General features: G+C 42.2%; 1 protein-coding gene across 2 annotated transcripts in view; it reads left to right on the top strand.

Annotated features, from left to right (window-relative positions):
- The window catches only part of SMG1 (SMG1 nonsense mediated mRNA decay associated PI3K related kinase), a 70,258-nt gene that overhangs the window by 39,441 nt on the left and 8,768 nt on the right, over positions 1 to 22,049 (top strand). For both annotated transcript variants that reach the window (XM_065030684.1, XM_065030685.1), the window contains 26 exons: positions 70 to 217; positions 574 to 733; positions 1,873 to 1,993; positions 2,618 to 2,866; positions 3,144 to 3,428; positions 4,233 to 4,377; positions 5,293 to 5,431; positions 5,689 to 5,919; positions 6,005 to 6,182; positions 6,684 to 6,845; positions 7,184 to 7,401; positions 7,601 to 7,755; positions 8,625 to 8,847; positions 9,729 to 9,975; positions 10,575 to 10,804; positions 11,372 to 11,620; positions 12,009 to 12,147; positions 12,240 to 12,349; positions 13,856 to 14,074; positions 14,498 to 14,688; positions 15,284 to 15,456; positions 15,820 to 16,099; positions 16,826 to 17,098; positions 18,108 to 18,342; positions 20,417 to 20,643; positions 21,824 to 21,974. In XM_065030684.1, the coding sequence (XP_064886756.1) occupies positions 70 to 217; positions 574 to 733; positions 1,873 to 1,993; positions 2,618 to 2,866; positions 3,144 to 3,428; positions 4,233 to 4,377; positions 5,293 to 5,431; positions 5,689 to 5,919; positions 6,005 to 6,182; positions 6,684 to 6,845; positions 7,184 to 7,401; positions 7,601 to 7,755; positions 8,625 to 8,847; positions 9,729 to 9,975; positions 10,575 to 10,804; positions 11,372 to 11,620; positions 12,009 to 12,147; positions 12,240 to 12,349; positions 13,856 to 14,074; positions 14,498 to 14,688; positions 15,284 to 15,456; positions 15,820 to 16,099; positions 16,826 to 17,098; positions 18,108 to 18,342; positions 20,417 to 20,643; positions 21,824 to 21,974 (5,138 nt within the window). The remainder of the gene's footprint in view (positions 1 to 69; positions 218 to 573; positions 734 to 1,872; positions 1,994 to 2,617; positions 2,867 to 3,143; positions 3,429 to 4,232; positions 4,378 to 5,292; positions 5,432 to 5,688; positions 5,920 to 6,004; positions 6,183 to 6,683; positions 6,846 to 7,183; positions 7,402 to 7,600; positions 7,756 to 8,624; positions 8,848 to 9,728; positions 9,976 to 10,574; positions 10,805 to 11,371; positions 11,621 to 12,008; positions 12,148 to 12,239; positions 12,350 to 13,855; positions 14,075 to 14,497; positions 14,689 to 15,283; positions 15,457 to 15,819; positions 16,100 to 16,825; positions 17,099 to 18,107; positions 18,343 to 20,416; positions 20,644 to 21,823; positions 21,975 to 22,049) is intronic.

Genomic DNA, 22,049 nt, shown 5'->3' on the forward strand with positions numbered 1-22,049 from the left:
TCTTACTTTCTCAAACAATGACAAAATGTGACAATTTTAGTTGATTTGAGTTGTTGAATCTCCTTGTAGACATGAAGAAGCTCCTTCCCAATATGTTAAGTCCTGATCCAAGAGAACTTCAAAAAGCAGTTGAAGTGCAGCTTTTAAGAAGCGCCGTGTGTCTGGCAACAGCTGTGAACCACCCGGAGCAGGAGCAGAAGTGGCAGGCCATATCTGAGTAAGCTGGAATAAATGGAATATACTGGGAAAATCTGTTGTGCTTTGTTAAACTGAACTTTGTGTAAAGTGTGTGCTTCAGGGCAGTTTACTACTGGTTTTAGCTGTTGTGAGTGATAAGCTTACTGTGGAAAAATAAGGCAATGTTTACCTCGGAGATCGTGTAGTTCTTTGAGCTGCTGAAGTTTTGCTTCTTGTCAGTTGATTATTAAAATATCATATGGGAACTTGTGCGTGATGCTGCAACATTTTCTCCACATCTCTTGAAGCTGAATTTGCGTTTTCTGTTGTAATTTTGATATCGCTGTTTACTCTTAAAGTCTCACTAACAAAACCAACCTGAATATTTTCTTTCAGAAATGTGATCAAGTACTTAAAGCAAACATCCCGGATCGCGATTGGACCTTTGAGACTCTCCACGCTCACGGTGTCTCAGTCCTTACCAGTGCTGAGCACTCTGCAGCTGTATTGTTGCTCTGCTTTGGAAAATACTGTCTCCAACAGGCTGACATCAGAGGTACCACTGCATGTTTCACACCTGACGTGGAGTTGTGTCTTTCTCCATCTCATGTCATGAGCTATTGAGTATAGAGAACTCGTTCATTGTTTTGGCTATAGTGAATCATGCTATAAAAAGACCACATTTAGTTTTTTTAGCGTGCCTCGACCCAGGTGATTTTAAATTTATATCTCCACTGGGTTCCTATCTATAGTTGTAAATATACCATCTCTTTCAATTACTTACAGTATTTTTAAAGGTTCATTGGCAGCTGCTTTTTAGAGAAGTATTGATATATTTTTGTATTGTAACACTTATTCCTACAACACACACGTGTAGTTTACTTTTAAAATATTTATCAAAAACCAATTACTTCAGCAATTGAAAACTCACCGTCAAGCTTTGACCAATGTGCATTATCTAGTTCTGATTTCTAATAGTGTTGTTCAGAATCGCGTTGCTTGATTTTGAGCTATTGTGTTGTCCTCTCAAAATGAAGCATGTCTTTCTAGCGTTGCATAAAACATATTTCACAGAATCCCAGAATGTCAGGGGTTGAAGGGCCCTGGAAAGCTCATCCAGTGCAATCCCCCCATGGAGCAGGAACACCCAGATGAGGTTACACAGGAAGGTGTCCAGGCGGGTTGGAATGTCTGCACAGAAGGAGACTCCACAACCTCCCTGGGCAGCCTGGGCCAGGCTCTGCCACCCTCACCGGGAACAAGTTTCTTCTCATATTTCAGTGGAACCTCCTGTGTTCCAGTTTGCACCCATTGCCCCTTGTTCTGTCACTGGTTGTCACCAGAAGAGCCTGGCTTCATCCTCCTGACACTCCCCCTTTCCATATTGATCCCCAGGAATGAGTCCCCCCTCAGTGTCCTCTTGTCCAGCTCCAGAGCCCCAGCTCCCTCAGCCTTTCCTCACACGGGAGATGCTCCACTCCCTTCAGCATCTTGGTGGCTGCGCTGGACTCTCTCCAGCAGTTCCCTGTCCTGCTGGAACTGAGGGGCGTTTTATTAGTTTTACTTGCACTTTAATAGTTAAAGAGTGTTTACTAATACAAACAAGAATATTTCTTATGCGCTAAACTGGTCTTTTGTCTTGATAAATGAAGATACACTTTAGTGACAGCTGTGCACCCTGTGTGCCTCTTCCAGGACTGTCTCATCCCTCTCTTCAACGAGGCTCTGAGGTCGTGCAAGCAGCACGACGTGCGGCCGTGGATGCATGCGCTGCGCTACACCGCCTACCAGAACCAGCTGCTGGGGAAGCTGAAAGGTACAGACGCTCTCTGTTTAGCGTTAGGAAAGGTAAAGGCAGAATCTGAACTGAGAACAGCAGCTGTGTCTTGTTCTTTGATTTAGGTGCATTAGTTTTTAAAAGCCAGGTTTTGGTTATTTAGGCATCTTGCTTTACAACTAAAAAGAAAAATCTTCTGAAAGGTTTAGCAGTTCTATATTTAACTCTTCTAATTGTGTTTTACTTGCTCATCTCTTCACGCTTTAAGTGCTTTCGCTTTAAATGCTTCAACACTATCAATAATGGGTCTTTAACAGTCATAAAAGCCATTTAAATGTGTAGTATAATAAGGGGTAATGGGAAAAAAGTTGTATTGGGGGACAAGTAGATTTCTTAGTGAAGAAGAATGCTTATACTGAATAAGTTACTCTTTTGCCCAGCAGAAAATCTCTGGATATATATTCTTTGTTTCAGATGGGGTATATAAGTATTCTAGGCAGAAATGAAATCATCTAAATTTCTGAAGGAAGGATTAGGAAATACAGAAGAGCTGAGCAATTTTTTACTGATGGCCACATGCAGAATACCTTGGGCAGAAAATATCTTTATACCCCCAGTGCGAATCACTGTTGAATAACTTTATTTTCTCGCGCTCTTCTTCAGAACCAACGGTCCCAATTAAAAGCCATCTAATGGAGTTGGGCTTAACGGCAGCGAAATTTGCCCGGAAGCGAGGAAATATCGCCCTGGCCACGCGGCTGCTCGCCCAGTGCAGCGAAGTTCAGCTGGGAAGAACCACCACTGCACAGGACTTAGTCCAGCACTTCAAAAAACTGTCTGCGCCTGGTCAGATAGATGAAAAATGGGGTCCTGAACTTGACATTGAGAAAACAAAATTGTTGTACACAGCAGGTGAGGATTTGCTGGTGATGTTGGAGCTACTTGGACTTCTTGTCCTTATAACCAGGCTAATTCCCCTTTATGGGGCAGTATCATTAGGCATTGATTTAATCCTATTAACTGTTGTCTCAATCTGAAAGCGTTTTCACAAGTCTTTTTCTCCTTGTCATTTTTAACTTCAAAAGAGTATTTTCTATGTAAAAATATACTGTTACAAGCTGCGTATGCTGAATTTTGGAAGCGTTTTGAATGCAGTGAACACTACTGATACACTTTTCGTGATGTGCAGGTCAGTCAACACATGCCATGGAAATGCTGAGTTCCTGTGCCATATCCTTCTGCAAATCTGCCAAAGCTGAATATGCAGTTGCTAAATCTATTCTCACGCTGGCAAAATGGATTCAAGCAGAATGGAAAGAGATTTCGGGACAGCTGAAACAAGTGTATAGAGCTCGGCAGCAGCAGAATCACACTGGTCTGTCTACCTTGTCTAAAAACATATATCATTTGATTGATCTCCCAGCTGTTAATACACTGGAAGAAGAATATCCTAGGATTGAAAGTGAATCTACAGGTAGAGGTGTTCTTCTTAATATTGATATTTCATATTTCTTTCACATGTTTCTGATTAGAGTGATCGTGGCCTGAACAAGAAACTGGATTGTGTTCATTTTATGAGGAGGGCATCAAATTTTGTCATACTTCTGTCTGCTTTCAGGTCCTATAACTGTTAGTTTGAATTAGATCTCTCAGATTGAGCATGGATAAGACTTACATTTTGAAGGGCCTGAGAAAGGTGAAAAGCACTAGCCTTAGGTTTTCTTGTAATCTTTGATCTACACGTTCTTGCCACAAAACACACCTGAATTCCCAGTTTTTGGCAGACTTTTCTTCAAATGCAAAGTTCTTTCTTTGCTTAAGCATGGATTTCACAAATAACTTAATTCCTCTGTTGCAGAACCATAATTATTTTAGAGCTGCTAATGGATGTTAAGTAGTAGGGGCTTTTTGACTTGATGGTGATGAAAATAAATATATAGACAAATAAACACACAAACTGCCCTGCGTAGTTCCTAAGTCTGATTTCAGAAGCACCTTCCTCTTCTGGAGATCATGAGTTTCTTGCCTCAGCACCATCTTTTTGTGAAAGAGAAAATTGTAAAGTGTCGGCAGTGGTTGTTAGTGAATGAAAAACTGGTCTTTGTTTTGCTGCCAGTGTCAGAACTGAAAATAACTGCATGTTGGAAAACTTGACCCTTTTGGGTACTAACTTGACCAAAAAAAAATTAGGTACTTAAAATATGTTGCTGTTATTTTGTATATTGAGGAAACGAGGTTTTACATGGTAACGCACACCGCTCTCTTTCTGCCATCACAGTAAATATCGGCGTTGGAGAACCCGACTTCATCCTGGGCCAGCTCTACCACTTGTCTTCAGTGCAGGCACCTGAGGTGGCCAAATCCTGGGCAGCCCTGGCTAGTTGGGCTTATAGATGGGGCCGGAAAGTAGTTGATAATGCCAGGTAAATTCATCCGAACTTTTCCCTTTGTATGGCACAACTATTTTTCTTTCTGAAGGTAAACCCTAGCTTTATATTTATGATTATTTTGTTTTGTGGTCAGAAGCCACATGTGAGCAGAGAACTGTGGATGTTCTCTTGATTACTTGTCATCTCTAAGAAGAAGTAAATTTAATTCTGAGTTAAAGGGTGAAGATTTTTTTTTCCTTCAAGAAGTTGTATATGTCGAGGGTTTAGATTGCAGGGTGACAATAAAACCCTGGCAGATGTATTGTTAACCTCCTCCCCCCTTCCCCCTCTTTCCCTTCCCACTCAGCACAGGTGATCGGGAGGGAAAGAAGGACAGATAGAAGAGAGTTGGAACAATTAACAATGTTTTACTAATGCTACTGATAAGAATAGAGAAAATAATACAAAATATACAAAACCAATCTTGAAAGTCTCAGCAACTGCAGAACTGGCACCTGAAGTCCTGGACTGGACTCTCCAGCCAACCGGAGCTGGATTCAGTCTGTCACTGGCCTCAGTTCGCAGGGACAACTCACAAGGTCCTCTCCTAATGTCGCCATAAGGAAAAGGGGTGAGATCCTCGTGATCTCCCACTTCTATATGAAGTATCAGGTGAATGGGATGTTATACTCAGTTGGTCAGTTTCTTGGTCACCTGTTTTTCATCGTCCCTCTCGCAAGATGCACATCCATGCTTATCAGTAACTTCACATTCCATTGCTGTGTTCACCAAAACATGTATCTGGTTCTCCAGGAAAATGCAGCTCATATGAAGCTTTAGCTGACGGGCAAATTCACTAAAAGAGAAACTTGTTTTTTGACAAAACCAGGACACTATTCAATGTTAATGTGTTCAGTAGCTCTACAAATACTAATATATTGAGGATCAATAATTCCTTACATGTTACAGTCAGGGAGAAGGTGTTCGACTGCTGCCCCGGGAAAAATCGGAGGTTCAGAACTTGCTTCCAGACAACATTGCAGAGGAAGATAAAGAGAAAATCTACGGGATCCTTGGGCAGGCAGTGTGTCGTCCAGCTGGGATTCAAGTTAGTGTGAATTTGTTTGCTTAAAAACTGTTCAGCTTCAGTGTAAAACCTACTTTACTTGTGATTAGTATTAATTCTTGTAAATGTTTTACAATTAAGATCAGCGAGGTGGTAACATTCTGCTGACTGTGGTAATTTGATGGAGTGATGCAATTGCGTGAATATTCCCGAGACAGCAGCTGGGTTAGGAGCTGATACTGCTTGTGGAAATGGTCAGAGGACTTAATCAAGTCTATTGTCTTCCTATTGGCATTTAGGATGAAGATATGACACTACAGATCACTGAAAACGAAGACAACGAGGAAGATAATATGGTGGACGTTATATGGCGTCAGTTATTAACGACTTGTCCCTGGCTTTCAGATCTTGATGAAAATGCAACAGAAGGGTTAATTAAAGTGTGGAGGAAAGTTGTAGACAGAATCTTCAGTCTCTATAAACTCTCCTGCAGTGCATATTTCACCTTCCTCAAACTCAACGCTGGTCAGGTCAGTGTTTGTGCTGATAAGGAAGCCAGTTACAAACTTCCCTAAATAATGACATGAACTTAGAGCAGAATTTCTTTCTTTCAAGGTTCCACTCGATGAAGATGATCCCAGACTGCACTTGAGGAACACTTCTGAGCAAAGCACTGATGATGTGATTGTGATGGCAACTCTCAGGCTGTTACGATTGCTCGTGAAACATGCTGGAGAACTTCGCCAGTATCTGGAGCATGGGCTGGAAACTACCCCTACAGCTCCTTGGAGAGGTAAGGACATCTTATCTACTTGCTAAAATGAATTTTGATGCATTTCCCCTAAATATAACACATCTGGCTTCGGTCGCTCAGGGACTTTCCCACAAAAGGTTATTGAATTAAATGTGGAAGGTGGCAGCAGAGGAGCCCAACGATTGCCAAATTGTACTTTCTTTTGAAACATCCAGCTGTGCTGATTTCATGAAATACTAATGTGATTCTCCTTATTTTTAAAAAAATTAAATTACAGATACAATGCACAGAACTAATTTCTTAGAACTTGACTGAAGGATTTCTATATTGCATCTGATAATATCTGTATTTGAATAATAGAGGGAAATAAGCTGTTGCCTGTACTGTGAAAGACAGTTATTTAAAATAAGAAGTTTCTGTTGGGGAAAATAGATATTTGTGTTTTCCTAATGCAAAACCAGCATACTTTTGAAAATAAAATTCTGTATCATTTGAAGTGTGTGGAAATGAACCGGCACATTTTCTTTCCTGTCTATGCAGGTATTATTCCCCAGCTTTTCTCCCGCCTCAATCATCCCGAAGTGTATGTTCGTCAGAGTATTTGCAACTTATTGTGTCGAGTGGCTCAAGATTCTCCTCACCTCATACTGTATCCTGCAATCGTGGGTACCATTTCACTCAGCAGTGAATCCCAGACTTCAGGTATGGAGGAAAAAATAACTGTTCAAATACACTTCAGCTGATACATTTTTTTTTTTTTTTGTACTGGATAAAATGATACTGAGGGTGTTTGCGGGTTTTTTTCCACTAACTCTGATACTTTCTGTCTTAAAACCATTTTATTATGGACCTCACTGACAACTTTCATTTGATATACTGGTTTGTCAAATAAGTTGTTTTGTTTTTTTCAATTTTATCATCATATATTTGGCCAGTACTTAATATATTATGGAGACCTGGTGCTAAATGAAGTATTGAGTGATGTATCTTTCAAGGCCAGAACAGTGTAAATAATATTTCAACATCTGTTTTTAATGTAGGGAACAAGCTGCCTTCTGCTATCCCCACTTTGCTGGGTAATATTCAAGGAGAAGAACTGCTGGGTGGTGAATGTGATGGAGGGAGCCCCACAGCTTCTCAAGAAAGCAGTAAAGATGATACAAAAGTGGGGTTAAATGAAGACCAAGCAATGATGCAAGATTGTTACAGCAAAATTGTGGAGAAACTCTCTGCTGCAAATCCAACAATGGTATTGCAGGTAAATAATGCAAATGTGTGTTACTTGTGCTTTTATTTGAACCACAAACTATGTAATTTGTCTGTCTTGTGGAAGGCCTACTGAAAATTTGGTGCATCTTTTTTTGTTAGGCTGTTGTCTTTTATCAAATTAATCTTCAAGAATAAGTCTTAATACTAGTACTCCTAAAAGTAAATAAATCTTAATTTATTTGATTCAGGTTCAGATGCTGGTGGCTGAATTGCGCAGAGTTACCGTTCTTTGGGATGAGCTTTGGTTGGGAGTCTTACTGCAGCAGCACATGTACGTCCTCAGGAGGATTCAACAACTGGAAGACGAAGTCAAGAGGGTCCAAAACAACAACACTTTACGGAAGTATGTCTCTTTTTTTTAATAATTCAAGTGATGATTGTAGCAAGTGTTTGTTCTTGAGGAAACATACAGTCAAACCAATCAGCAGTGGTTCTGCTCCTGAATTTGTGCTATCCTACCCGCTGCTTTGTAAGTCGCTGACCGTATTTCAAGGACGTTTTGATGCTACAGCTAGTACTCCAATCAAATGAGAAACAACAACAGGCTACCTGTTGCTCCATGTTGCAATTTCCTTAATGTATTAGAATCTGATGTATATTAAGTCGTGGACTGTGGGATCCTGTAGTTCTTCTTTCCCAGGTCTTTCTCACAAGTCAGCTGGAATGAGGACAAGCACGTTGAAGAATGTAATTTATTTGGAGTTCACTGTAAACACCAATATTTGGAGTAAATGGAGCGCCTTAATCTGCTTTTGGTTTTCAGTGCTCAGCAAGTCTTTTTCTCTCTCACCTGCTTTCTCCTGTGAATGGGAGAAGAGCCATGTCTGATTCATGCTCTTCCCTTTCTTCATAGCATGGTACACTTGGGAAGGACTAATTAGGAGCTCTTCTTTTAAAGGAAATAATTGCTTAGGGTGGTTTGAGCTCTTCGGGCTTCTCCTCAGCATTTCCAGTGGGTGAAGAGCCCAGTTCAAATGTTTCAGTTTAAAACCAAAACCAAACAAAACAACAAACCCCCAGAAAACAAAGTATGATTCAGAGCAAGAAGTGTATGATGTGGAATGAAATGCTCTTCCTGTGGCCATCCTCAAAGACCTCATTTGGAGATATAACCGTTTTTGTGAATTCTTAGCACATTTGAAGTCTTTATCACAATGCTATGCTTATGAAGCTTTATGGAATTAAGAGAAAATTGTTTTGTTTGTTTAATAGAGAGGAGAAGATCGCAATCATGCGTGAGAAGCACACCGCTCTGATGAAGCCCATTGTCTTTGCTTTGGAGCACGTGCGAAGCATCACTGCGGCTCCTGCAGAAACTCCTCACGAGAAGTGGTTTCAGGACAACTATGGAGATGCCATTGAAAACGCACTAGAGAAACTTAAGAATCCTTTGAATCCTGCTAAACCTGGAAGCAGCTGGCTCCCTTTTAAAGAGGTCTGTACTTGCAGTTTGTGCATATAATACTTGTGACACTCTTGCATCTTCTGCTGTCTGAGATTCTGTCAGTTTTTGGGGCAGAGGGCTCTAATTTTGTTAATACTGTCTTTCTGAAACTCCATGCCATTTGAGTGTAGTAGATTTAAATTCTGACAAGTTGGTACTCTGGTTATCTAAGCACAGACCTCAGGCTGTGTGGCAACCTTCAGGTGCTCAACCCTTCCCAAATACTCTCTGATTTTTCAATTATGTGATCTTGTCTTATGGGTCTGAGGAGAAACAATATGTATTCACTTGGACAACCAGAGCCAACCTGTTGATTGTGAAAAGTCTTGATAGACAGATCCTAGGTTTTACACACAAACAGCCCTTTGGGTGTTTTTGTGTTTCCCATTCTGCTTTGCGGAAGAGGTGATGATACCGATGTGTAAACAAGAGAGTGCTGAATGCTGCTGCTTTTAACCAAAGCCCAAATATTTATAAATGCAGGAGCAAACCTCCTGAGCACTTTGATTTATTGTGGCTTTGGTGCTTATCACCAGGTAGGGTATATTTGCTGCATAAAGGATGGGTTTTAGGTTTTGTCATCTTCATGCTAAGCTATAAGTGGATTAGTAGGGAGGTGAGGATGAAAGGTAGGTTAAGAAAAATCTCCATGCGTGACTACCATTAAGCCGGTTTGGGTGTTTGGTTTTGGTATTTGTTTTTTGGTTTGGGTTTTTTTTTTTGTTGTCGTGTTAATTGCTTGGGTTTTTTTTTGGTTTTGTGTGTGGGTTTTTTGGTTGGTTTTGGTTTGAGTTTTATTTGGTTTGTTTTTCTTTTTAATGCTAGTTGTTAAGGTGAACCTCACCCTAAACCAGAACATTTCTTTGGGATAGGTAATGCTAAGTTTGCAGCAAAGAGCACAGAAAAGGGCTAGTTACCTTTTACGGCTTGAAGAAATCAGCCCTTGGCTGGCTGCCATGCTCAACACGGAAATAGCCCTTCCTGGAGAAGTATCCACCAGAGACACGGTCACAATTCATAGTGTGGGCAGCACCATCACAATTCTGCCGACCAAAACCAAACCGAAAAAGCTGCTTTTCCTGGGTTCGGATGGGAAGAACTATCCGTACCTCTTCAAAGGTAAGAAATGGATATTTTCTCATACAAGTTACTGTCTCGTGTTACAAATCAGACCATATTAAAGTTGGGAAGACGCATAGTTGCAACTTGAGCTTTCTCTGCTGCATGATATGAGGAACGTGGTGTTTGGAGCACCTGCTCCCTCTCCTCCCCATCTCTCACCCCACTGTACATTCTTGAGCGATTTTACCTTGTGAACCTGTAGATCAGGAGCATTTCACATCCCTCTGTTAGACGGGTTGCATCAGAAACAGTGTTTCTGTTTGCGTACTGATGGAATGAGCTGGATGCATTTTTCCAGAGGCTCAAGGTAACACCCAGAAGAGAACACATGGGACTAAACATCTTCCCCGAAAGGACAAGACCCATTTGTTAAGTTGGTAACTGTTGTGTGTTCTGTTCACAGAGAACTGTTGGAAACTGGTGATTCTAGTGGGCAAATGCTGCGTGAAGGTTTAGGCTGAGGAGCTCATCCTTGATCTGCATAATTTTTAAAGCTATTCGTAGTCTGAAATGAATTCCAATTTCAAAAAACGCCGTAGTTTAGGGATTTTTTTTAATCCAGAAACTAAGTTTGAAACAAAATAAATGTGTCGCAGGTTTGGAAGACTTGCATCTAGATGAAAGAATCATGCAGTTCTTATCGATTGTGAACACGATGTTTGCTACTATTAACCGCCAAGAGACGCCGCGGTTCCACGCGCGGCACTACTCGGTGACACCGCTGGGGACGAGGTCGGGCCTGATCCAGTGGGTGGACGGAGCGACGCCGCTGTTTGGCCTGTACAAGCGGTGGCAACAGCGAGAAGCTGCTTTACAAGCACAAAAGGTGACAACTGTGTTTTATGCCACCTGGGACAATACAGAAGGGAACCATTTGTTCTGATTTGCTTTACAATTCTGAGTCACGCAGTTGTAAGAGGATTGTGTTTTGTTCAGAATGATGCAGAATGGTGCTGTGTATTCATCTCTCTTGGGATTTCACTAGAAAATGGATGTATATATTTATTACAGTACGTAACAAATGCACTATTCTGGCATGATGATTCAAGAAGTATTTTTGCACAAAAAGAGTTAACCTTGCTTAAAATTATTGTAGTTGCACATCTCATTCTCTTTTCATTTTAAATACAGTTTTTACACTTCCATTTTTGAAATTTAGCTTGATAAAAGTAGAGTTAGGCCAAAAGTTTTGAGTTTATTGAGGCTTTCTTAACTATTGAATTTTGAAGGAGTTCTCTGAGCTGTAGAAGTGATTCTCAGAGGAGTTGATTTCATATTTCATTCTCACCAAACTGAATTTTTTGATGCTTTTCTGTGGGAATGAGAAATAATAATAGTAATAATAATAAATAATAAGTAAATAATAATAATCCACCATTTGTACCTCTTCTAGGCTCAGGATTCTTACCAGACTCCTCAGAATCCTGGAATAGTGCCCAGACCCAGTGAGCTTTACTACAGTAAGATCGGCCCCGCTCTCAAGGCGGTCGGGCTCAGCCTCGACGTGTCCCGGCGCGACTGGCCCTTGAATGTCATGAGGGCTGTTCTGGAAGAGCTGATGGAAGCAACTCCCCCAAATCTCCTGGCAAAGGAGCTCTGGTCATCGTGTACCACACCGGATGAGTGGTGGAGAGTTACACAGGTGAGTCATCACAATACATTTTTCCCTCTGAAAGGCTTGTTTTTAATGGGATGAGGGGAAACAGGTGGCTGGGATGTGTTCAAGCAATACTCCTAAGTTAGATGAGCTGGCACTGCCAGAGTTTCATGTAACAGGAAATGGTGGCAACTGTGCCATCTGGAAAAAAAAAGGTATATACCTAATAGCTCTACATTATTAAACTAGAATTATCAGCCTAAGACGTGAAAAACTCTTATATTGTCAGACAACAAATAGAAAACAGCTTGGAATAAGTTGTTTTTGATTTGTCTTGCACTTACATTTAAAGTAATGTTTCAAGATGGTAGTCAGTCCGATGTGTTGGCGGAGGATTCCCACCAATAATTTTTTCCTGAAACTCTCTTTAAAGTCGTATGCAAGATCCACTGCAGTTATGTCCATGGTTGGCTACATCATTGGTCTTGGAGACAGACATCTGGATAATGTTCTTATAGATATGACTACAGGAGAAGTTGTCCACATAGATTATAATGTTTGCTTTGAAAAAGGTAATTTAAAAAATGCTATATGTTATTTAAATAAAAGGTTTATCTTCTTGGTAATTAGAAACAAACAAACAACTTAAATTTTTCTCTTAAAGGGAAAAGCCTTAGGGTACCAGAGAAGGTTCCGTTTCGGATGACGCACAATATTGAAACAGCACTTGGAGTGACGGGAGTAGAAGGGGTTTTCAGGCTTTCTTGTGAACAGGTGAGTAGGACACTGGCAGAAAACTGAGGGCTGTCGCTTGCCAAACACCACCTTAGAACTTCTCTATTAAATATTCTGCTGTTGATTTAGAAAGCCTTCACCTTATTTTAGATACATCTTATAGTAGGTATTTAAGAAATAGGAGAATGTTAAATGAATACATGTGCAGGTAGTGGTACAGCTACAGTTCAGTGGACTGTGAACTGGCTGAAGGGAAGAAGCCAGAGAGTCGTGGGCAATGGGGCAGAGTCCAGTTGAGGCCTGTATCTAGTGCAGTGCCTCGGGGGGCAGTGCTGGGGCCGGTATTACTCAATATATGCATCAATGATTTGGACGAGGGAATAGAGTGACTATAAGCAAGTTTGCTGGTGACACCAAACTGGGAGGAGTGGCTGACACTGGAAGCTGTGCTGCCATCAGAGACCTGGACAGGCTGGAGAGCTGGGCAGGGAGACATTGAATGAAATAGAACAAGGGCAAGCGTAGAGTCTTGAATCTGGGCAGGAACAACCCCAGGTTCCAGTGTAAGTTGGGGAATGACCTATTAGAGAGCAGCGTAGGGGAAAGGGACCTGGGGGTCCTGGGGACAGCAGGGTGACCATGAGCCAGCACTGGGCCCTTGTAGCCAGGAAGGCCAATGGTACCTGGGGTGGGTTAGAAGGGGGTGGTCAGTAGGTCAGAGAGGTTCTCCTGCCCCTCTGCTCTGCCCTGGGGAGACCACACCTGGAATATTGTGTCCAGTTGTGGCCCCTCAGTTCCAGCAGGACAGGGAACTGCTGCAGAGAGTCCAGCGCAGCCACCAAGATGCTGAAGGGAGTGGAGCATCTCCCGTGTGAGGAAAGGCTGAGGGAGCTGGGGCTCTGGAGCTGGACAAGAGGAGACTGAGGGGGGACTCATTCATGGGGATCAAGATGGAAAGGGGGAGTGTCAGGAGGATGGAGCCAGGCTCTTCTGGGTGACAACCAGTGACAGGACAAGGGGCAATGGGTGCAAACTGGAACACAGGAGGTACCACTGAAAGATGAGAAGAAACTTGTTCCCGGTGAGGGTGGCAGAGCCTGGCCCAGGCTGCCCAGGGGGGTTGTGGAGTCTCCTTCTGTGCAGACATTCCAACCCGCCTGGACACCTTCCTGTGTAACCTCATCTGGGTGTTCCTGCTCCATGGGGGGATTGCACTGGATGAGCTTTCCAGGGCCCTTCCAGTCCCTGACACTCTGGGGTTCTGTGTTTCTGTGAGTTGCAGCTCCAGATGTGAAGTGGTTTTCCCAGAAGCTTTTTTGGTGCAGTTTTACCCCCTTTCTTCAGGACTCATCCTTTATAAACATGACAGATATATTTTTAAAAAGAAAAAAGTTCTGAACAAAGGAGAGTTTTCTTCCTCAAGTATCTGTTGCTAGAGCATAAGTTAGGGATTTCTGTGCCTCCTCAAGTGCAGTATTTTGCATTTAAAATGCCGCTTTTCTCCAAGGATGATGTAAGATGAGTCTGTTTAAAACACGATGGCAGGTCCTTCACATCATGCGGCGTGGGAGAGAGACTTTGCTGACACTGCTGGAAGCTTTTGTGTACGACCCTCTGGTGGACTGGACAGCGGGAGGCGAAGCGGGGTTTGCTGGAGCCGTCTATGGCGGGGGTGGCCAGCAGGCCGAGAACAAGCAAAGCAAAAGAGAAATGGAAAGAGATATCACACGGAGTCTCTTTTCTTCAAGAGTGGCTGAGATCAAGGTGAGTTCGCTACAATCGTTTGCTATTTCATAACCAAAGCAGGCCCTGTGCTTTTACTTGGCTTATTTGTGTGTTAGGGGGGTGGTGGAAGAGGTGATAACTTCTTAGGAATAGTTCACAAATCTGATTGAGTTAAATTGAGTTTGAGGGAAGTGCTTGTATGAAACTTGCAAATACCTAGTTTTCATTTTCTGTGTGCTTAATTCTAAAATATTTTGATGTTTTGCCTTAATCTGGGCTAGAAGAATAAAATCAGACATTTAGAGGGCAGTCTGAATAAATGACGTCTGGTAAGCTTTAGCACTTGTAGCACTGGAGGTAACCCCAGATGGACATCGGTGAAGGGTTCAGTGCTGCCATATGTTACGTCCTCTTAAATGTTCAATTAAGTCCCGTTCTACAATGTCTGTGTCTTGGTTCTAGGTCAACTGGTTTAAGAACAGAGATGAAATGCTTGCTGTGCTACCAAAATTGGACAGTAGTTTAGAAGAGTATCTGAACCTGCAAGAACAGTTGACAGATGTAGAAAAGTTGCAAGGAAAACTACTGGAGGAGGTCGAGTTTCTGGAGGGCGCAGAAGGAGCGGATCACCCCTCTCACACGCTTCAGCACAGGTAAGAGGAGCCAGGAATTCTGTCAGGAATCTTGCACATTTGATAGAGTTGGTGGTTTACTGGTGTACTTATGAGTTACATGTTAAAATGTGTATTTGAGAGAGATTAATAGCTGGTTAAAAGGTATTTGTATAGTAAGCAAGTCACTCCTTGTACAGAAATGCTATCAAAACCATTTTCCTACTAAATCTTATTTGTCCTGCACCTCGTACTCCATTGGTATCACCAGTGCTGTTCATGTTCCATGTGTGACTCACAAGGCAAGAGACTGTCCCATCAAATTAATCCGTGTAATGCAGCTGTGGATACGTAGCACAGAATCTTTTCATCCAGGTTTCTAATTCTTTAAACTATTTTGCGACTTTATTTGAAATTGGTCAAGGATTCCAGAATTGCATGAATATGCACACGCGTTCGTTATTTTGTAGGAAAACAGAATTAATTATTAACACAACATTGTTTGAGTTGCATGCAATTAGTGAGAACGTGATCATTTTCTGGTCAACAAGGTAGTTGTATTGTTCAACAAGGCTTTGTATTCAATATAGTGAAGTATATGTAGCACTGACTTGATTCTGTGTCTTCAATGACTCAGGTATTCTGAGCACACTCAGTTGCAGTCTCAGCAGAGAGCGGTGCAGGAGGCCATCCAGGTGAAGCTGAACGAGTTTGAGCAGTGGATATCGCATTACCAAACGGCTTTCAGCAATTTAGAGGCAACGCAACTTGCAAGTCTCCTTCAAGAAATCAGCACACAAATGGACCTAGGTATAAATGGTATTTGTGGGGTTTTCAATGGTTTGAAGGTAACTACAATTTAATATCAGGCGGCTTTATGAATATTCTCTACCTTAAAGGCAATGCCCTGTATATAATAAATGAAAAGGGCGATTTAGAGCACTTCAAGGCTTCTGTTCTAAGCTGCCTGAAGGAATGTCTGTCTTGTCCCAGCTCTACATGAATTTGTTCTCTAACCTTGTGCTCAAAATTACCAGTATGAATTCTCAGTGCCTCCTTTATCACAGGTAAAAATGTTTTTGAGGGGATGTTAATGCTCAGTACCTGTATGCTATAAAATCTGTGTGCTTCAGAGATGAACAAAGCTTAATTTTTCATCATCTTTCTTGAAAGGTCCCCCAAGTTACGTACCAGCAACAGCATTTCTGCAGAATGCGGGCCAGGCACATCTCATCAGTCAGTGCGAGCAGCTGGAAGGCGAAGTCGGTGCTCTCCTGCAGCAGAGGAGATCCGTTTTACGGGGTTGTCTGGAGCAGTTGCACAACTACGCAACAGTAGCCCTGCAGTATCCCAAAGCCGTGTTCCAGAAGCACCGAATAGAGCAATGGAAAACCTGGATGGAAGAGCTCATCCGCAACATGACCATAGAGCGCTGCCAGGAGATCTTCAGGAAGTAAGTTGACAGAATAATGGGTTGTTTGAAGAATTTCATTTTCAAGGTACTTCAGGATTTTAATTTTCCAATTAAAAGAAATACTTTTGCAAGGACCAAGACAAGATTAAGTTGTAATTCCAGAAGTTTAAAGAAAAAGATGAAAAACTGCTTTAAAAATCCTGTTCCAGAGTTTGACCCATGTACTGTAAAAAGGAAACCAAGTACCATTGCCCTGTAGTGAACAAATGAAGATCCCTGTTTGTGGCTATAGGGTAGTGAGGTTTTGGGGTTTTAGCAACTTCCAGTATTTAAAAATTACTTGAGTCTACTAAAGTTTGGGTTTTTTTAGTTATTATTATAAAAGCAGATTTTCAAGCAAGTATTTTTTGGTCCTTTTTCCTCTAAAGTCAGGCTGTTTCAGCATTACTACTGTCTGGCTTACAGGGTCTAGATTGCAGTTAAGAGTTTACACTTGAACATGTTTCCTTCCTATTTCTTGTCTTCTATTTACTGTTTGCCTCAAGGGCTACTGATTGTCTTCTGTCCTTGCAAATAGTCATGAAATATGGCGCATTCTTGGACTTCATGTGAGTGTGGTTGGGGTAGGCAGCAAGTGCTGTGGGATTCCAGAGGTGATGTGGGAACTGTTCAAATGGGGAGTTATTTTTCCTACCTGCAGAGCAGGATGCAATTTGCTAGATCTTGAGAAAGGGAGAGTTTTGTCTTTGAACTTTTGCTTTACAGGTACGAAATGCAATACGCTCCTCAACCACCCCCAAGTATGTGCCAGTTCATAACCGCTACAGAGATGACTCTCCAGCGCTACGCAGCAGATATCAATAACAGACTGATCAGGCAGGTGGAGCGTTTGAAACAGGAGGCAGTTACTGTACCTGTTTGCGAAGAGCAGCTGAAGGAAATTGAACGGTGCATAAAGGTTTTCCTCCATGAGAACGGAGAGGAGGGCTCGCTGAGCTTAGCCAGCGTGATCATCTCTGCTCTTTGTACGCTAACGAGGTGAGTTGCCTCTCAGGAAATTGGTTTGCCTGTGCTTATGTTTGAGATGGCATTAAAGGGATGTTCAAGGGACATAATGATGTGGAGAATGCGAGAGCAGACAGATTGTCCAACTGTCCCATCCCACCAGGTGAGATTTGGGCTAACTGAACACTCTGTGCATTAACACAAAGTGATGACAATCCCCTGAGAAGTTCAATTAAATAATGAATTTGCTAAAAACACTCAGCGGAATTACAGTGAACAGTGGATTGGCAAAAGTTCGTAACTTTATCATAAAAACTTAGCAAGGCTTTAACAACAAAATTCACGAGATGTTACTCTTATGTACCCAGAATAAAGTTAGAAAGAGAGTGGAAAAGCGGGGAGATAGGTAAGATATTAGAAGAAAAAGTAAAATCTCAGCACTCCAGTGTTCTCTGTAGTTGTCTTGGTGGTCGGTGCAAAATTTCATTAATGCTGCGGAGCTCACACTCAAACATACACACAAAACAAAAACAGACTCCAAAGAGTCCCAAGTGAGGAAGTTTTATAACCCAGTCCCTTTGCACGTGAGACAGGAGAGGGACGGCTCGTCTCCTCCTTCTGCTCGCTCTTGATGCTAATTAGGATCATTCCAGAAATTACTTGGTGGTCAAGAAATTAGAGGGATGGTCCCAGTGCTGACCAGAAGTGAGTTGTTTTGTGTATTCAGGGTAGCTGGTGATTTGTGATTTCTCTGAGTAGTTCAGTGTCTGCTGGATGACCGATCTAGGTCATCCCAATTAACTGAGACCTTGGTAGAAGCAATGCTGTTAATTACCTTTGCCTCCAAAATGTACACCTTCATTTGTTAAAGACCTTGAGGGGAAAATATAGTGTCTGCCTTCACAGCCACCTATCTTTGCCTGCCCAAAGTTGCAAACTTCAGCTGTTTAAGGCATAAACATGCACCATTATTGAGTCCTTTGTTTCGCGAAGGGTGGGGGGTGCTTCGGGGCTGCCACACTGACCTTTATAACTCGTCCAGGCGCAATCTGATGATGGAGGGTGCAGCATCTAGTGCTGGGGAGCAGCTGGTTGATCTGACCTCGAGAGATGGAGCCTGGTTCTTGGAGGAGCTCTGCAGCATGAGCGGGAACGTGACGTGTCTCGTGCAGCTGCTGAAGCAGTGTCACCTCGTACCCCAGGACCTGGACATTCCCAACCCGCTCGAAGCGTCGGAAGCTGTTCACTTAGCTAATGGCGTATATATCTCACTTCAGGTGAGACTGGCTTTTAAGTTACCTTCTCTTTCCTCATCCCCAACCTTCCAAGGTTTAGCTAAGCCATTCTTAAAAGCATCTTCCTTTAACAGCTAAATGTTTGCATATGATGCTGCCAAGAGCTTTGTGTTTTTTTTTTTTTATTGGACATTAGTCTTGGTTCCCATATTTGGCTGAGCTGAACAGGCCATTTACTGCTGCCGTTTACATTTTTATTGCTTGAAAGAAACCGTTTTGATCTATACACGACAAAGAGTAACATCTGCTGCCAAGTAACCATGAGAAAGAATCGCAGAATGGACTGGGTTGGAAAAGACCTCAGAGATCATCCAGTCCAACCCTTGGTCCAACTCCAGTCCATTCACTAGATCAGGGCACTAAGTGCCATGTCCAATCTCAGTTTACAAACCTCCAGGGCCGGTGAGTCCAGCACCTCCCTGGGCAGCCATTCCAATGCCTGACCACTCTCTCTGCAAAGAATTGCTTTCTCATCTCCAGCCTCAATTTCCCCTGGCAGAGTTGAAGCCCATGGCCCCTTGTCCTATTGCTGACTGCCTGGGAGAGGAGACCAATCCCCACCTGGCTAGAACTGCCCTTCAGGTAGTTCTAGAGAGTGCTGAGCTCAGCTCTAAGCCTCCTCTTCTCCAGACTAAACAAGCCCAGCTCCCTCAGCCTCTCCCCATAGGTCTTATGTTCAAGTCCCTTCCCCAGTCTTGTTGCTCTTCTCTGGACCTGCTTCAGCACTTCAATCTCTTTCCTGAGCTGAGGGGCCCAGAACTGAACACAACACTCCAGGTGTGGCCTCCCCAATGCAGAGCACAGGGGAAGGGTCACTGCCCTTGTCCTGCTGACCATGCTAGTTTGGATACAGGACAGGATACCGTTGGCCTTCTTGGCCACCTGGGCACACTGTTGGATCAGAAGTTAGGATCAGATTTATAGACACACTGCTTTGTGTCTTGCTTTCATTCTTCTATTCTGGCAGTCCAGAATAACTTTCAAACTCTTTAATCTCTGCTTGTTCTGTTCTCTTCTCCTGTTAAACCTTACTTATTTTCACCTGAAACAAGCAGTTTGAAACAAATTCTGAAAACCTGTTTTACAGGCCCATATCTCAGAGACAGAGAAGGAGAAAAATGCATTTATGATCTTGTGTTCTAAAAATGTTTTCACTTTAATAAAACAAAACCAAACATTAGCAGGAGCTTGACTGAAATATCTGCTGAAAACTGAGGTGGTTTATAAACTGTGGCTGGTGTGAAGCGCTTTTTGAGGGTTTTTGTTCTACTTTGTATTTGAGAAAGGTTATCCTGCCAACATGTGTGAGCACATTGAGATTTTCATCACTTTTTCTTTGCTCTTCAAAGTGTTAACACTTCAGAAATGTTTCAAAAACGGGCATGCAGTTGAATTGCATTGCAGCCAAGACCTTTCACCTGCCTGTGTTGTCCTCCCTGTGAGCTCCCGGGTGAGATGTGTGTGAGCAGCCAAGATAACAAATGTTTTTGGTGTGTCTTGTCTCATTTTGGAGATCAAGTGCATTGGTTGGTTCTCTCTGTAGCTGCCGTTAGCCCTCTGGTGCGTTCTGCTCGAGGAAAATTGCTTCATGCCACTTAAGGTACCGTTTCTCTTACCCGCATCGATTTCTGTGGCATGAGTAGGACTCTCACAAAATAATGACTATCTGGCAAGTTTTTAATTCTTTTCCTTTGCCAAGTCTGATTAGCAAATCATAAATACAGTAAAGAATGTAACTCATTTATAGTTACACAGTGGAGAAGAAAAGCTACGTCATCAGATGAAATTGGTTGGCAAAGTGTGGTCTGTACCACTGATGCTCTGGGAGGTGCTGCTGCTGAGGCACTTTGACACTGTGCAAATGTCAAACCTCTGGGTTTGTACAGGGTTTAATGTCTTCCTGATTTCTTGAAATTAAAAAAAAATACTAGGTTTTGACCCTTGACTGACCACCATCATGTTACCACTTTGTGTTGTGATACTACATTGGGAAAGTTGTTTTGTGTAATACTTTCTGAGAGAGGAAAATTTATTATGTTTTCATCTTTCCCAACAGGAATTGAACTCAAACTTCCGACAGATCATTTTCCCAGAAGCGCTGAGGTGCTTAATGAAAGGAGAGTATACTTTGGAAAGTATGCTCCACGAATTGGATAATCTTATTGAGCAAACAACGGATGGGGTCCCTCTGCAAACACTGGTTGAATCTCTTCAAGCCTACTTGCGAAATGCTGCCATGGGGCTGGAGGAGGAAACACACACTCATTACATCGATGTCGCGAGGTAAATCGCCTATTGTGCTAGTTCAGATATAGGAGAATGAAGGCTGCAAAACATTAATTTGACTAAATTTTATTATTTGTTTAATGTACGAGCTTCTCTTGCCTTCTGTAAGCAGAGGCAATGCCTACGCTTGTTTCTTCTCTGTGTGTTTGTGCGTTTATGCACATGCATACATAGAAATACAGAGCTATGGCAATTTACATGCGCTTAAAGCTGACTTTCGGTAATCAACCAAGTTATATAGTTGTGATTTTTCTCTTTGAAGTTTAAGGGATGCTAAGAATGGGAACCAGTCTGTTAGTTGGTGGGAAGAACCTGTGAAAGGAAGAGCTTGTAACCATGGCACTCCTCTCATCAGGAGGTTTGGTGCAGCTTTTGTATAATGAATCAGTGACTTGGTATAAGAAATATATATATATATATATTTCTTATACCAAGTCACTGATATATATATATATATATATATATAAACAAAAAACCCTATAAACAGACAATATTCCAACATTTCAGAATGTTCCTGTGGAGCAAACGTGATCATGCTGCTTCCCTTGAGCCAGTGACGGTCCTGTGGGATAGGGAAGGCTGCTGGACTAGTAGCAAACAACTTGGTGTCTTTCTCTTGGGTTAATTTTCCTCCAGGTTCACCCATTGGCACGCCTGCTCAGCCTGTTGGTTGAGGGTCGAAAGTGCTGGGAGGGAGAGGATAACGCCGCTCTTTCAGGAGCGGCACAGTGTTAAACCATCTCAGCCGTACCCTGAGACCTCATCCTCTGCCTTTCTACCCCGTAATCCATTCACCCAATTATATGTGTATACTATAAAACCACTACTTGGTTTTCAGGGAAGGAAAGGTGGTATTTACATCACTTACTATTCATAACTTGTTTTACCATGCTCATAAAAAGTACGGTCTATATCCTCTACCTGTATTTTAAGTCAGTTTTGTATCTGGTCCTTTAATCCAACCCCGTCTCTTTGGTATCCTTGGCCGTTCATATTAGACCAGCACAAGCGCTCACGTGGGAAGTGGGGTGAGGGGTTAAGAGCAGCCTGCAAAACTTCGACCTTCTTCAGATGCAGCTTAATTCCAGCCTGCTCTAGTTGTGGGATCCATCAGTTTAAGAAAATCCTATTTATTTCTTGTAGACTTAAGCAAAAACATGTATTTTTTTTTTTTAAGAGTACTTCATGCTCAGTATGGTGAGCTGATTCAGCCAAGAAATGGTTCAGTTGATGAAACCCCCAAGATGTCAGCTGGTCAGATGCTTTTAGTGGCCTTTGATGGAATGTTTGCTCAAGTGGAAACTGCATTTGGTTTATTGATTGAAAAGGTATGGATTTCGTCTTACCGGAGTCCTCTTTGAGTCAGGAATATGAAAGTTTATAAAAACAATACTAATTTATTG

This window comes from Columba livia, chromosome 15 (assembly GCF_036013475.1).
Source record: "Columba livia isolate bColLiv1 breed racing homer chromosome 15, bColLiv1.pat.W.v2, whole genome shotgun sequence".
NCBI classification, from domain to species: Eukaryota; Metazoa; Chordata; class Aves; order Columbiformes; family Columbidae; genus Columba; species Columba livia.